At 37.4% G+C, this 16,489-nt stretch overlaps 1 protein-coding gene across 5 annotated transcripts in view; it reads right to left on the reverse strand.

Moving 5' to 3' along the window:
- LOC131684928 (long-chain-fatty-acid--CoA ligase 4) overlaps positions 1-16,489 on the reverse strand; it is a 104,079-nt gene that overhangs the window by 36,087 nt on the left and 51,503 nt on the right. For 3 of the 5 annotated variants that reach the window (XM_058968203.1, XM_058968204.1, XM_058968202.1), the window contains exon 3: positions 13,967-14,501. In XM_058968203.1, coding sequence (XP_058824186.1) covers positions 13,967-13,989 — 23 coding nt within the window. In that variant the 5' untranslated portion in view covers positions 13,990-14,501. Of the gene's footprint in view, positions 1-3,552; positions 3,736-13,966; positions 14,502-16,489 lie in introns of those variants that run through there. The other 2 variants (XM_058968205.1, XM_058968206.1) reach the window with 2 other exon arrangements.

Below are 16,489 nucleotides of genomic sequence, written 5' to 3' on the forward strand. Positions count from 1 at the left end.
AGCCATACAGACTGTCTCAATTCGTCGAGCTGAGTCGATTGGTATGTATTGGTAAAGGTGTTCGGGAAGTCTTGGGTAAGCCACGCCCATAATCGATTTGTGACCAACAAGGCGACTGCATTTAAAATTTCCTAAGTACTTCTGGTATGATAGAAACTTGAGTATCAGCGGATGACTTTTTTGCAACAAATCAAATATAGGTGTGACTTACGCAACGAAATAGTTTTATCGACTCTTAACCGCGGGTATTACTTAGCAATAGGTATGTGACAAAAATTCGTTGATTGTAACAAAAATACCCACACCCAACCGTTTAAGGCTTTACAAGTTTTTCGCAATGTATGCAAATTTCCAAACATGGGAAATATATATATTTATTGGCAATAAAAAAATAAAATTTCAATGCATTTTTTAGAATCTCATCCCCTGGCTATAAGAAGGGAACAGAAAAAAATACATTCTTCCAAATCTACAAATCTACTTTAGGCATGAGAAGGAACATATTTATTGAAATCAACAACATAACACGTGCCCCTCCCCCTTTCCCAAGCTGTTCATCCAAAAAATTGCGAAACATTTGAGATAACGTGTACATTAGAATAAAAAATTAGATTTCTTTGTACTACACAACAAATAATCCCGAAAAAAGTTAAGTTTTTAGCTCAACAAGGTACAGGTTATGTTTTAAATATTGCTGGTTTTAGGAATAAATATTTTTGGGTGTGTTTAGCTGATAACGTCGAGTCTACTAAAGCGAGATCAGTGATACAATAGACTCATGCATCTCAGAAACCAATCGTCCCTTCCTTTCCAATTTTTTCGTTTGTCGATCCACTTGCTTCATTACCACATGTCCACCCCTCAAATAGCAAATCTCCTGCTCCAAAATCACGTTAAGCTTCGATTCAAGGTTTAAACGGATGGATAAGCTGGTCCAATAGTCATGCCAGATTATGCCGCAACAGAAACAACAATGCTCAGACAGAACCAGGTTCGCGTTGTTTTTTTCTATCCTGAAGCTAACAAACACGACTCCTCGAGACGAGTTGGTTATGCTGGAGTGCAGCGTATATGTTCCTTCACGTGACGTGGAGTTTGATGGTGTAGTCGCAGAATGGAGGCTGCCTACGGATGACTTGACGAAGCACGGATTTGTTTTTATTTTTTTAATAGAGGAAAAGCGGGGCGTTATATTAAATGACGAGGAATGAACAAATTTTGGAAGCAAGGCAACAATGAAGCTCTTGTGTAACGTAAAGGTTTAATTATACATTCAGTATGAACGAAAAAAATGCTTTCAGTGACCACAACCACATACGAGCGTACAAAAAGAGTCCAACTATTTCCACGTCGAGAAGTGCCACGGCGAACATGATAACTCTTGATAAAATTGTTTGAAACAGGAAATTCAACAATTTTTTTTTAAATTAATCTTGTAATTACTCGATGTACAAAAACAAACGAAAAAGTTTGAATTTCTGAAAATTACATTACAAAAACCGAAAAATCTCATACTTTTAGAAAAATTCGGTCACAATTTTTGTTTATTCAGATTCTTTCACTGCAAGAAATATATCTCACCAGACCGACATGGATTCATGACAAGCCGATCAACTATGACAAATCTATTGTCGTTCACTTCATTCGTCTCTGAAAAACCTTTTTTTATTTAGATTATAGAGGTTTAAACCTCAAGGTCATTCGCCTCTTCGGGTTAGAAAAATCATTTATGAAAAATTTCCAACCCTATGTGCGGGATCGGGACTCGAACCCAGGTGCGCTGCGTACAAGGCAATCGATTATTTACCAACTATGCTACGCCCACCCCGACTGAAAATTCGAGAATCGCTTGCGATGCTATCTATACCGATCGTATATCGTCGGCCGCCAACTTAGTGTGATTATAGGTAGCGATTACTCTGAAATGTTTGCAGCTAGTTCTGGCATCCCACAGGGAAGCCATCTTGGACCACTCATCTTCCTACTTTACTTCAATGGTGTGAATTATATTCAGTGCACCACACTTGTCGTACGAGGATGACCTCAAAATCTTCAACCGCATCAAGATTTTAGCAGAGGCATACGTCCTGCAGAAATAATTCGATGTCTTCAACGAATGGTTTATCTATAATCGTATGATCCTAAATCCCGCAAAATATTCTGCAATTATCTTCTTTAGGGAAAGAGAATCTATCATTTTCGACTATAATCTTTCAGGATTGCTTATTCCCGTGAAGGATCTTGTAGTAATATTAAATTCTAAGCTCAATTTCAAGCAACACGTCTTCCGTGTTATTGGTCGTGCATCGCGAAACCTTTCGTATTTGTTCATTTGTCCCATAATGTGATTAGTTGTAGGTTTATGAATTTTTTAAGAGTGTTTAGATTAAGATATTATTGGGGCCGACTGCGGTCTGTTAATGATTTTCGTTCGTTGAAAAATAAATTTCCGTTGTTTATTGACTGGCTACACATATTATGTATTGTCATCAAAAATCAAGTCAATTGAAAAGTTTTTGAGTCATCGTGTCTGTCAATTTGAAAATGGCGGAGTCGATAAAAACGTTAATAAAGTTGCCGATGTATTGAAATCATTAAAACGCATAGCTGTCTAAAACAAAAGAAGGTCCCTGTGGGTACCGATATTGCGCGGGAATTTTCTAGAGGTACTATACTAACAAACGAATAAAAAAAACGGTTTTTTCCCATTACACCAGACATCCCTCCTTTAATGATTGGCCGCTTTACTATCGAAAGTTTATTAGGCGAGTTTGAGAATTGTTTTTCGGAAATCAGGTATCAGAACAAGTTAGCTAATACGACTCGTTTATTTCATTAAATCTTTAATACAATTTTAAATAATACCGTTAACTTGAAAAATAACGCCATCTAAAATTTTACCAACTAAAAAATCACTATGCTTTATTTCTACTTAATGTAGAACATTTTTAGTAAAAATTATTTTTCCCCATTAAGGAGAATTTGTTAAAATAATCTTTGCCCATGAAGAGCACAAAACCAATACCTAAATGAATTAGTTATGGAATTTGCGTTTCGCCTTCGTTTCATCAGAATCCGACGCTAACTTAGTGACAGGCGCCGGATTGACGCTAGCTCCAAAAAACGGAGACACAATTTGTGTTCCTAAGCAAACCCCTAGTCAAGCGTGATGTCTTGCAAGATCTGCTAGGTCAATCCGACGCTACCTTAGTCCTGTCACTAAGTTAGTGCCGAATTCTGATGAGACGACGTCGAAACGCATATTCCATAATTAATATAAAAACAATCAAATCACAAAACACCCGCCATACCACTCAAAATTCACTTCACGACGTTAGCGAACCCACTTAACCTGCACTGCAAAACAAACAACCAGCTTCATTTGGAAAGGTGCTCAACCTCATCATGATGTTTTGCAAAATAGCCACATATTAGTGATTCCCGAACAAACGAATACGTAAATGAGGACGACAACCCCGTTCACACTGTTTTTTTCTAAAATTCATCCTTCGTACCAAAAATGAACGATCAATCCCGCTTCAAAATGCTTACTTGTTCTTTAGTTTGTATCCCACTGCTTCCAAGAAAAAAGAAACACTACGGTGTGATAGATCCCTCGTTCCGGAACCCCGCTACCGATCGACCTGGACTCGTAACCAACGCGAAAACGCGAAACACCACACAAAGTTTAAGAAACTTCACCGGCCCGAAGCAAGTCAAGTCTCAAACTAAAGTTCAATCTATCGTTTGACCACCTACTGGCCGACCGGACTGCATATCGCAAGTACCTTATCGGTCGGTATCTTATCGAACGATTCCTGTAACGGAATGTGATAAGCAAGTGGTGGCGAATTATCCGGTTACGGCTCATTCCAAGCCAGTATGGAAGAAGGATCACCATCAGTGTTTCATATCGTTCACGCAAATCTGCTGGGTGATGATAAAATTCGATAACATATCAGGACTTTCTATCAAGGTTAGGTTGCTAAACACATAATCGAATGCAAAAAAAAAGTTCGCTCAATTCCCGGCACATGGCTTCAATTTACAAGAAACGGGTGACATAATCGGCGTTTGAATTTTATCTGGAAAGTCCTGTCTGATAATACTTCTCTGCAGGCTTAAACCGTAAGCCGGGTGCTGCATCGGTAAATCTCTGGGATTGAACTGCCGACGTCTTCGGTTGGTGGTCGCACGTTTTCAAAGCATGTTATAAATAGGTAATTCTGATAAAAAATAAATATGAGATTTAGACTGATTATCCGGTTCATTCACCGCTTATACTCTTCGAAAGTAATGCTATCAATTCGTTGGTAATGTACACAGTCTGGTGAGTGTAGGGAACTAAATGTCAATAAACATCAAATGCACTACTAGGCTTATCGCTCTTATCAACAAAAACAAGTTTCTTGCTGGACTTTGGTGCGATCCATAAAGATAAGAATTACTAGGTATTCTCGTGTCCATGCGTGCGCGATTGAGAAACATTTCCTGATGTGTGTTATTGAATTGATATATAACACGTACTGACAAGGATAGCGGTCGATTGCTTCTCTAAAATATCAGTGGTAATGGAGTAATACATTTGACGGGAAGCTAACCAAGCTCAGGAATACATGTTTACTCTAATTAAAGGGCCGACGAACTGGATCAATAATCGTGTCAAATATAAGGATTACACGCAAACGGTACACATTAACTTTGTATGGATAATGACGGTATTCGAAATTTCATCAAAAGTAAACACATAACATTTAGCTTGATGGACATAGGACTGAAGGTTATTAGGCTAACATTTGGCCGAATGGTCATTAGCCCAGACCAAAGGGTATTAGGTCGAATTGACCAACGAGAGTGTGGAACATAATTACTACAATTGGCAACAATATAATAAAAACCTAACAATGATCAGTTTTCAACCAGGAATTCAAATTGTATGCGTAAAAAGCAATTCTCTTGTTTCTCAGTTGGCTAAGAGAATTTAGTATGCCGAGTAAAATAAATTGTAATGGGATTACAACCAAACCCAAAACTGAAATTAGAAGAATATGGCTCATTTCAAACGGCCATGTTTTGTTCAAATATATGACCATTCTGATTGACCATTTACCGGCGTCCTAATATATAGCAACAAAAGTTGTCGGACTAACATTCCTTTATTTCCCTACTGCGATCTACGTTCGAGTCTGGCCTTGGTGCCAACTTTGATTAACGCCTTCGGATTAACAAGAGTTGTACATTGACGGTTGATTGACACTGCCAATCATTATTGATTCACTGGGCAATTTTAACTAGTGCTGCTCAATAACAAAGTTACAACCTGGAGATGTCGCGAAATTTCTAGTTCAAACGATAAACCCCGGCTGTGCTAGCGTGTTATGTCTGAATCCAAAAGGCCACCTTTAGTATAAGTCAGATAAAGTCATAAACCAGAACTGCGGCCTTATACTGCCTGCTTAGTTCATTTGACACACGTGTTAAAAGTATCATACTGAAATATGTGGAACAACAATGAGAAAAACGAATCAAATTTCTGAATTTCTCGTGACGTACTAAATAACACATATACCAAAAAATACAAAAATGTAAAAGTAGTAAAATAAAGTAGCAAAACGAGCAAATTTGATTTAGCGAATATAGTAAAAATAGGACAAATCGCGAAATTAGCTTAAAAACTAAAATATAAAACATAACAAACATGAAAAAGCACAAATGTAAAGAAATGAACACGACAAATATATCAAAAATAAGTGACATGCTAAAAATAGTAACAACCATCAAACGGATTTTCATGTCTTTACGGCATTAATATTCACAAAAATAACAATAAAACAAATATAAACATCCAAAATCGATCCAATTTTTAACTTTGGACGCGTTTTATGTGTGTTTTGATTGTTGTGTTCTCGCCAATCGTTGCGCAAACTTTGTGTTGTTAATCAGGAAGCGTATACAGTAGAGTGGCTCACGGTTATATGGGAAAGCTTTAAAATAATTTAAACTAAGTGGCACAGCCCTTTTTGAGTTCCTTTTGTGGTTGGTTGCTTCCCGGGTTTGCGCATTGCGTTCAAAGTTTGTATGGGATTTTATATGGGGAAATCAATTATTTTGCATTTACGTTAATAAAGATTGCTATTTCACTCAATATGAAAAGCCAGCTTTATAAAACTATAGTTCAAACCTTCGTTAACAACTTTGTCGAAGACCGTAACTAGCTACGAGTTTTCAAAAAATAACTAACAATTTTAAAACTCATGGTTCAATCCAAATGCAGAAATTCATTACAACACTGCCAATGCACCACCGACATCGAGATTTAAAACCTAAATAAATGAGAATATGTTCATCGCAGAGACTTGGTACCTTTGAATGAAATGCTCAGAATGAATTGCTGAATAACATAGATGTAGCCAGAAAATTAAAAGAAGAGAGAGGGAAGGGGGCTTGTGTACACCCCCATTCCCCTGTTTTAGATTGTTTTTTAAAAGACAAAGAATCCTTGTATTTATGTCCTTGTAAATATGAACAACTGTACTTTGTTAATATTTTGATAAACTTAAATATGAGTCATACTACAATCATTGCTGTGGGAAGTAACATTTACAACATTTAGGATTTACACCTAAAAACTTGTGTTACTTTTGCTTAAGGCTAAAACTAACTCAGTCCTGAAAATCGTCTTGGGTTCTAACCTGAAGTATATTTCAATTTTTCTAACATCACCACTGTTTTGCGTTTGAAGTAGCTATCCTGGTTTCGTTCCCAGATTCTCAAACGAAAACGTCAATAGAAACAATTCCGAGACTTCAAAGAATCTACGGATATGCATTTTTGCCTTTCTCATAAAAAGAAAGGCTATGCAATCACTCTGAAAATCGATTTTCCAACCGAGACCCGGAGTGCCGAGTGTCATATCCCATTCGATTCAGTTCGTCGAGATCGCAAAATGTCTGTGTGTATGTATGTGTGTGTGTCAAATAATGTCACTCAATTTTCTCAGAGATGGCAAATGAACGGTATAACGCTCCCATAAGACGCTATTGAATTTTTAGTTTATCGGACTTCCGGTTCCGGAGTTACGGGTTGAAGAGTGTGGTCACACAGCAAATTGCCATATAAACTGGTAACCCTGTGATGTCCGAATGATTTAATATATATTCAAATACATTTAAAATTACTTGGATTTGCGGGTCTAGATCACTAATGACCAATTAAAATAGTTTTGACCACATTGGTCACCTGTGACGGATCTTGATGCCCCCTGGGAACTCGCCAAGTTCCCGAGCTAATGTCACACATATTTTCCAGCAAACTCTTAACCGATGTTTACAAACTTGATTTCAAATGAAAGATATATTACTCCCATCGACTGCTATAGCATTTCATTCAGTTCTGACTTTTGGTTCCGGAGTCACAGGTTGGTTATTGCGGTCACATAGGAATTTCTCATATAAACCGGTACAATCGCAATAACTCATAGGTTTAAAATCTATTGAATTGAATATCAAATTACTTCGATTCGCAGGCCTAGATCACTGATGGCGGATCAAAAATTATTGGAATGTATTGTCCACTATCGATAATTCCGGAAGACCCGGGATTCCGAGCAAATTCCAGATCTAAAGCCACTTCGGTGATGACTGAACCAAATTTCACTAACCTAGTCTTAAATGGAAGGTATAATATGAAGTTCGGTGTTGAACCCTCCATCTACCCCTCAACCTCACACTCCCTCACTCATCCCCCACCATCTCAGACCGATCTCCCATATGCATTTCTTTCATCCACCCCGTATACTAAAATAAGTTAGATGATTCCCGACGCATCCGCCCCCTCCCACTAATTATATCCCTTCCCTTCTCCACCATGAAGTTAACATGAAGCCAACATTGAACTCACGCTGATTAAACTATATAAATATATTTTTGTTTGTTTCAAGTGTGTCAGTATCGACATGTTGCTTATCAGGTTCGTGACAGTCGATCACTTATATATGCTTATCAAGTGTAATAGACATATCCGCAATGTGAAATTGAACATAACTACTAGTTATGTTAAATTTAACATAAGCTATCAAATCATAGTTTGGATGAATGAGAAAGGCACAATTGCACCACTAGGTGGATTAAAACAGATTTTTTTAAATTCAAAATATGAACGACTAGGAAATAGGGTTTTAAAATATGTAAAACTTATAAACCGTTGTACCATTTTAAATGAGATAATAGCAGAGCCCTTAAATAGCAGCACTCAAACATCGAGTATTTGAAGACTTTTTCATTAGGTCCAAACTGCAAATGAAAGCCCTCTTTTTTCGCGTTCTCTTTTGCTTATTACTGCTTAACCATAAAACTTTTTAAACATTTATCAGTATGTTTCGAAAGATCAAGGTTTTTACTAGCTTATTATACATAGAGTTGACGGGAAATCAGAAACATGACCAAGTAATCCCAAGTAGCAAATCGCAACTAGTTTTATTTGTCTAAGTCCGAACTATGTTGCAACGAAAGAACAATAAGGTTATTTTTGTTGCACTGGTTGAACATAGATAACATCAAGGTTATTTCAAAACATCTTTTGTCACCAAATAATCATTTATGTTGCCAGCTAGAACATGTTCATTAATGTTCCGAACGGGTTGCTGATGTTGCAGTGTTTGTTGAAAATTAGTTGCGATTTTGATTTTGTGATATGTATTATGACAATTGCACAGTTGTCAAACACCAAAATTCTTACTAAAAATGTTTCAGTTTACAAAGTCGTATTCATGTTATACGTATGTATCCGTCACATATCATCATTACGCCTTTCAGTACAAACTCACACGTATCAACAAAATGCTTTCACAACACTGAATCAACAAGCTCACAACAAATGCTTAGCAAAACGAAAAATAAGTTGTATTTTTGTTGCCGTTACATTGCGAATATCAACCGATGACACTTCATGCGCTCCACTTGATATTATAGAGGCACTGAACTGTACGGTGGCACCAACTATAATATTTGAAAATAATTTCGGAACTAAGAACAAGAAGGATGGTAGATAGATCGGAACGAGTAGTATGAATTTGAGACAAATCGTTTAATTAAAGTACCTTCCGAAAACAATAGCAGCCTATTTAGCAAACTTTCTGTTTAATCTGTGAAGCGTCTTGTAGATTTTGTTATAAATAACTTATGCTAACTGACATTTGGTCTAAGAATGCAAGAATTTCCCAAGAACGCCAATTGAAAAGATACCGTTTACAAACCTCGTAGAAAAATTCCGGCATTTTTAGACCCAAATTAATGATCAGATGCGAACTCAGTTTGTCAAATCATCCAATTGGAAAAAATGTTGAAAGTAGCAGCATTACAGCAATCAAATACTATCAGTTCCTCTTTATTGGAAAACATTAAAGTTGCGAGTAAATTTATTTTTCATATAGTAATCGCGTCCAATTTCAGTTCCTATAATCATTCATTTCTTATTCCTATCCATTGATTTTTATATGAAACGCATGTATAAATACATTTGATTTACCGTTGGTTTCAAATAGCTCCAATTTTAGTGGATATTGATTATTTTATTGTTTCTTGTGATAATATTTCCCTGTGCTTCTTTTAGGAGTATGACCCAATAGTTGAACTATTGGTATTAATACTACCTTGGCGGTAAAAGAATAATTTCCTTTTAAAATTTCTCGTTAAAGTATACATGTCACATGTTTACATTTTTACCGATACACCGAACATGTTATAGTTGGCGCCACCTTCACAGTTCGACGCCTGTATAATATGAAGTGTGGCGCATGAAGTGGCACCAGGGTATTTTCTCAACGTAATGGAAACAAAAATACAACTTAATTTTTGTCTTGCTGAACTTTAGTTATGAATTAGTCAATTCAGTGTTGCGAATGCCTTTCATCAATACATATGAGTTTGTGATTCAAGGTATAATGATGATATGTGCCTAATACGTATGCATGACAAGAATACGACTTTGTGACTAGATCGTTTCAGCAAGAATAGTATAGTACAGGGTCATATTAAGGAAAGGTATATTTTGATGCAAACTGAAAATTACTCAATGGAGACAAACCGTATGCTGGAAAAGGGTTGTTCACAAATTGAAAGCTTTGCTCATTAATATAAATAAGTTCGGAAAGCATATTGTTTCGTATTCACCAAAATCACATCCTTAATTTGACCCTGGATGGGTTGACAGCCATACTGCTTATATGCTCCATTTTCTAATATATTGGAAATAAAACCTCAACCGGCTCGCGAACCTTAATAAATGTTTACCTTTAAAGCAATTTGTGTCCCTGATTTATGTTTAATGTGTGTTTTCTTTGAATAATACTGGATTTTTAGATTGTTTCGGTTTTCCTAATGAAAAATGGCTTTTAAATACTATTGCGGATTTGGTTTCACCAAGAGCGCTTGAAATAATTAGAAGTAGAATAAAATATCACTCGATAGACTCTGCTGCGCAGTGCAATTTGATGCTTCATTGCAAATTTTTAATATGAAAAACGACACTACTGTTCATATTTAAATTATCAACATATATTTGGACTTGGTCTTCATTTTTTTTTGCACTGGTGACATAATCTTAACATATTTATAAGAAAATAGGTTACTTTTCAGTTGCGATTGACAGTCCAAGTGAACGGCAAAAAGGTATGATTAAGTAATCTTGTTGCGACCTACAATCAACATGTTGAAAACAATATGATTTCATTTAGCTATGCTCGCATCGTTAGTGCAACGAACCGGCAACAATTTTTACTGTTTTGCTCAATCAATATTATGTTGAAATTCGGCCTAAAACTGCGCTTTTTGGGTCGCGCAGAAAGTTAGATGTCAGTCGCAACAGCACATATTTTTTGTTGCCAAGTGGTTATGAAATAGTTACTGAAACAAAAATTGCTACTTGGGATCCGCGGAAGAGAAAGTAAACAAAGAGAGGCTCTCTTTTGCTGATTGGACCTATTGAAATAAAGTCTTCATTTGTATTTGGTTGCTGTTGACGGCGACTGCAATTTGTGAATTTGGTGTGGACAGTTCATCAAGCATTGAAGCTGTTTGGAGACGAAACACTACTTTATTGCAGCTGTTTACATTCCAAAAAATTCTCAATGATTGGAAGTGGTCAGTTATGTTTCAGATACACAAGAAAAAATGACAAAAGCAACTACGAAAACTACCGGGAATTTTTTGGCTGAGAATCGAATCAAAAATCTTCGAATCGCTTATCAATTAGGTGCTGGTTTTCTGCTAGTAAACATTACATAAGCACTTGTCAGCAGGGATTCTTCCCTGATCGATCGGTTGAGACGAATTTAGTTAGCTTCACATCGGTTTGCATAGAAAAAAATATCAGGGAAACTCCAGGTCTATACAAATCTTGAGGCCCCTATCGGCACAGTTAACCATGAGATACTACCAGCAAATCTTGATAAAATAAGATGTACCACGAGATTCTGTCACTGACTTCGGTCCTACCTTGTACACCACGAGATCGTCATGCAAATTAGTGACAACGTATCTGAATCCTTTTCTAATAATTCCGGAGTTCATCAGGGTAGTACACTATGTCCGTTACTATTTTCATTGTTCGTGAACGATGCGGTCTTCGTCCTAATGCATGGAGGGAAACTGTTTTTCGCCGATGAATTAAAAATATTTCTTGTCATAAGAAATGAAGCCGATTGCCGTGAGTTACAGTGTCTCATGATACAGTTTACAACTAGTGTCAAAGAAACATGCTGATCCTTAGTGTTAAGAAAGGTTTTGTCATCAGTTTTCATCGTACAAGGGCCATGCTTAATTTTAACTACAACATTGCTGAAACTCAGCTGCTATACCACAATAGATCTAAATGCTGGTCGCAGTGGTTCGTCTCCAACAAAAAAAAATCGATCAATAACTTTCTTCGTTGTCAATTTGAAAGAAAATTAGTGAAATGTGGAGAAAACGCGTGGACCAGTGAGTGGCACTCCATACGACCGCGTTTGTCTGTTCACCCGAATATCCGTATGGCGTTTCTATGCGTTCCACTCTATATCTTCGAAAATAGTTTGAATTGGGACACCTTCAATACATTTCAAAGTCATACTTTTGGTGTCAAACTCACAGTTCGATGATACCGGCGTGATTCATAGCGTCAGTATCTTTGCAACAGATCAGTAATTGCCCTGTACTCTATGCATGCACTATGAACTCTATCATACTATAGAGTTAACGGCAAGTAGCTCCAAGACTTTACTCTCTACAAAGCGCAGAATTTTTAACCAAACACCTTACACTTTGTCTGCGAGTTTGCTAAACATGTTGAGTAGAACATTTCAAACGGAAATAAAATTTGGTCTGATAAACACAACCGGAAATTATATACGCGAAATGTACCAAGTCCGTAATGATGAAAAAAGCCATTAAATTAGTGGGATATCTCTGGTCTGACGGTTCAGAGGGTGCGCCACTGGTCGCATAAATCAGTCGTCGTATGTTCGAGTAGGATTCTTAGTGTCAGTAGGATCACTAGCCATGTAATGTCTGATATACCAAGAATCGCGCTCGAGATATGTCGAAAAGGAAGGTCAAGTTCCGCTACGGAATGTAGTACTACGGCTTTGCTTTGCAAATTAGTGGGGTTTCCGTAGTCCGCCGAACTAAACTACGCATTGTCATACGAGATAAACAAAAAACCCATTTCATGCCTGTAAGGTAAATTAATAAACGCAAAAACTTTTTCTGATATATCTGGTGTTTTTATCCCCTTGTACAACTTCATGTTTAAGTCCAACAGCTTCACTACCGTGATACGCATAACAGCTCAATTTTCTGTGGATTTCGTATGTACATAGGTGGACTGTTATACGTATCACGGCAGTGTAACCTACGAATAAGAAGAAGGTTATATTCGTTATCCAATGGTAAAACCAGAAATTAGATAAGTTCCAACAGGTAAAATATGAGTTTCTCAAAGTATGTATGTGCAATTTTCTTTATGACACAAAACACGAAGATATCTAATTTAGCAGCAAATGTAAGAACACCCATTTCTGACTAGACAACGCAGCATATAATTAGACAGAATAATCAATAGTAAACAAATGTAAATTACATCTTGAGATTTGGATAGTATTTGAAAAAGTCGCAATAGTACCAATGTCGAGAACTTTGACTCTCAGTGTGGATACTTAGCGCTTGGACGTGTGATTTAATGCTTCCTGTTTTATCTATTTGGGATCATCCATAAATGACGTAGCATTATATGGGGGAGGGGGGAGTTTTGTATTTTGTGATGATGTGTGACGACAGGGGGTAGGAGGTTATGTCATGCTACGTAGCTTTTTTAAAGGTCTAACTAACATCGTTTTTCATATTTTTTTAAAAAAATTGCGGGAACAAGGGGGGGGGGGGGAGAATTGCCGTCAAGCTACGTAATAACCAGGGGGTATTTAAAGGTTTGTGACGAAATGCTACGATGGGGGAGGGGGGTATTAATAACCACTCAAAAAATGCTACGTCATTTATGGATCGTCCCTTTTAAACATGCTGTTCAAACAAACAAAATCATCCGCGACTAATGCAGCGGTGGATCAAGCTATATCAACGTTCAAGACTTCAAAATGCAAAAGAAAAATAATTCTGTATTTCTTCTTATCCTGTCATATTCCTAACGTCCAATTCCGCATAAACATAAGCAATCAAACTAAAATAGCGCATGCAGTTTAGTAGAAAAAGGTAAGAATTCGTTATAAAACCAAACATCAGACACCTAATACATTTTTATATGTAGGTCACGAGTTCTAAATGATTAGTAGAAATTAATCCGTAAAACAGCGCAAACGTTATTAGTAAGTAGGAACTAGACGTATCATTAATCGTCACAGCTGACGATGGGTGCATGCACAAAGAACAACGCATCATCAACATTTTCCGGCTGTGATGAGCGCTTGTCATTCAGTACTTACTGGACATCTTCTTCGATAAACATTTTTGAAGCACTCGTTTTACGATCTTCCTACGAACGCTTTGCTCTAGGCTTTACCAATTAGCACTATTCTGCACCGTGGATTATCCCCTACGCGTAATTTGTAACACTAATATGTATGGAATACTTTGGAATTTGCACTTGAATGATTGAATCAGACACACACACACAATTGGGTTCGATTTCTCACTCACTTTTTGCCTCTATAGGCTATTCTCTAGGATAACCTTCACCAAATCCGGCATTCGACAATGACGCGCCGGGTCAGTCAGCAAACTCGTTAACAGACAAATCCTAAATCACAGCGGTGTTGTCTGTAGCATCTTCAGCTTCTGCTCTGGAAAATGATGTTGACGGATTGACGAACTCCTTCGAACTGAGAAAACGGCAGCCAGACGTTGTAATCACAACCCGCTGAGCTGCGAAGGGACTGTGCGGCTTTAATTGCTGCTTGCAGTGATATATGCTGGTCGACGTCGTCGTCGTCGCCGCCGCCGTTCGCGTTGTTAAGTGTCCTGTTGATAGAACAAGAGAGACGTACATGAGTTGCAGTGAGATTTTTAGTTTAAATGATAAATGATAAATGGTAAACTGTGATGGTAAAGATAAATCTCGGGCAGGCTGAGAGATACAGGTCAGTCAGTCAAGCTTCCGAAGCGATCGTCGAATGATCAAGGCTTGAAATTGATAATTTTGTGGAACGAACTTAACGAGAGAACTTAGAAAAGACGACCGAAAATCGGTTATTGGCCACCTGCTTAATTATTGGCTATCTAACAACCAGTTTAAAATCAGAATATGCCTTTTCGGGGTGTTCACCTTAAGATCAATTTCCCAGTCAACAGTCTACTGAACCTCGCAATGATCAGTAATTTCAAACTTCCGGTTGCACTAATCTTATCCCGCACCAAATCGTAGCATATAGTTCAAATCAAATTTCCACATCAATGTGTTCAAGTGTGCGTTCCTTGTTCAATCAGAGCTACACTTTGTACCCTCCCACATATGCACCACTGCTAAGAGACATTATAGGGGCCAGCTAATCTATCAATTGTCTTGACTGATAATAGCTCTGCAGGCGCGAGAACACTCAGATAACGATTTCATGATCTTCCAACTGGGGTCGTACGGAATCTGTTTGCGTTTCCTTCAGAGTACGATTAGATCCGAGCCGAGCGGGCGGCGGCGGTTGAGCGCGGCACTAAAACAATCAAGACACGCGCGCGCACCACTGTGTGACTGCTTCCCTGTTTGACGCCAGGGGGTCGCTCAGCAGTTATAATCGCTGGCAGAGTGAAGGTTTTATAGCACAATCTGAGATAATACCGATACGAGTGAGTTTCGACGACCATTGGAACGTACGATTCAGGTTTTTTTAAGCTGCAACTTCGAAAAATATTTTGATCCTTAAATATAACCAAAAACAAAGCATTATTAATATAATGCAATATGGTTCTAATAAGAATGGCTGAAAGTGACAGTCAGACGAACAAACTACCTTTGAACACGGTGAAATGCAACATTTTTGTGTGATATTTTAAGTAAATAAATCTCACATAAACCAGCTAAGAAGCATCCAGTAGAACATAATTTCATATTACTCCGAAAGATATTATTCCGAGATTTTTACTTTTTAATCACATATCTAGGGATAACTCAGTAGAGAAATTTTCTGAAAATTTAGAGCTATGGTGAGAGCAAAGATGAGGAATATACATATCGAAAAACTAGAAGTGGCCCGGTCATTAGAAACAGGCATGAAATCTTACGGACTAATCTTTTGTCCTCTGCTGGTAGGAGTCGAGCTTAGGCATTGTTACAACGAATCGCTCAAGCCTACTAACATATCCCCAGACAAAGACAGACTTGTTCATTTTTACATTGAAATTCAACTAAAGAGAAGACACGTAAGCTCACTACTAGATGCCTGAATATGACCAATTTTCATTCAATGAATTTAACTATTTGTAACTCTGGGTGCTACTTTACCTGAGCCAAAGCAACATCATGAATGGCTTCATTAAAATTGGGATTCACCTGTACAATTCCGATTGTTAGGCTGGCGATAAATTTGTGAAAGCAATTAAAAGCTTCGAGCGCATGCTATAAACTGCGTAGGACCCAGAATAAGAAACAGAAATAAAAAATGACTCAGACAAAACCAAGCGTATTTTCCACACACATTACACGCCCTATAGTTTCCTAGTTGGTAATAAATGCGTAAAATCCTTTTTGATTTAAATGAAATTTGACGCAGGTCTTCGATATGAAAGAATATGTATTTTTCATCGGCCGAGACCCTCTTGACTGACACATGACTAACTTTTAAAAAGAGCGTATATATTGTTGACGTACGCATAAAAAAAGCTTAGCTCGAAATCTGTTGATTGCATTGAATACATGTCTGTGAATAAATTGAAGAAAAACCTGTTTTAATCCACCTAGAGGTGCAATTGTGCCTTTCTCATTTCTCCAAACTATGATTTAATAGCTGGTTCGTACA

This window comes from Topomyia yanbarensis, chromosome 2, assembly GCF_030247195.1.
Source record: "Topomyia yanbarensis strain Yona2022 chromosome 2, ASM3024719v1, whole genome shotgun sequence".
In the NCBI taxonomy this organism is placed as follows: Eukaryota; Metazoa; Arthropoda; class Insecta; order Diptera; family Culicidae; genus Topomyia; species Topomyia yanbarensis.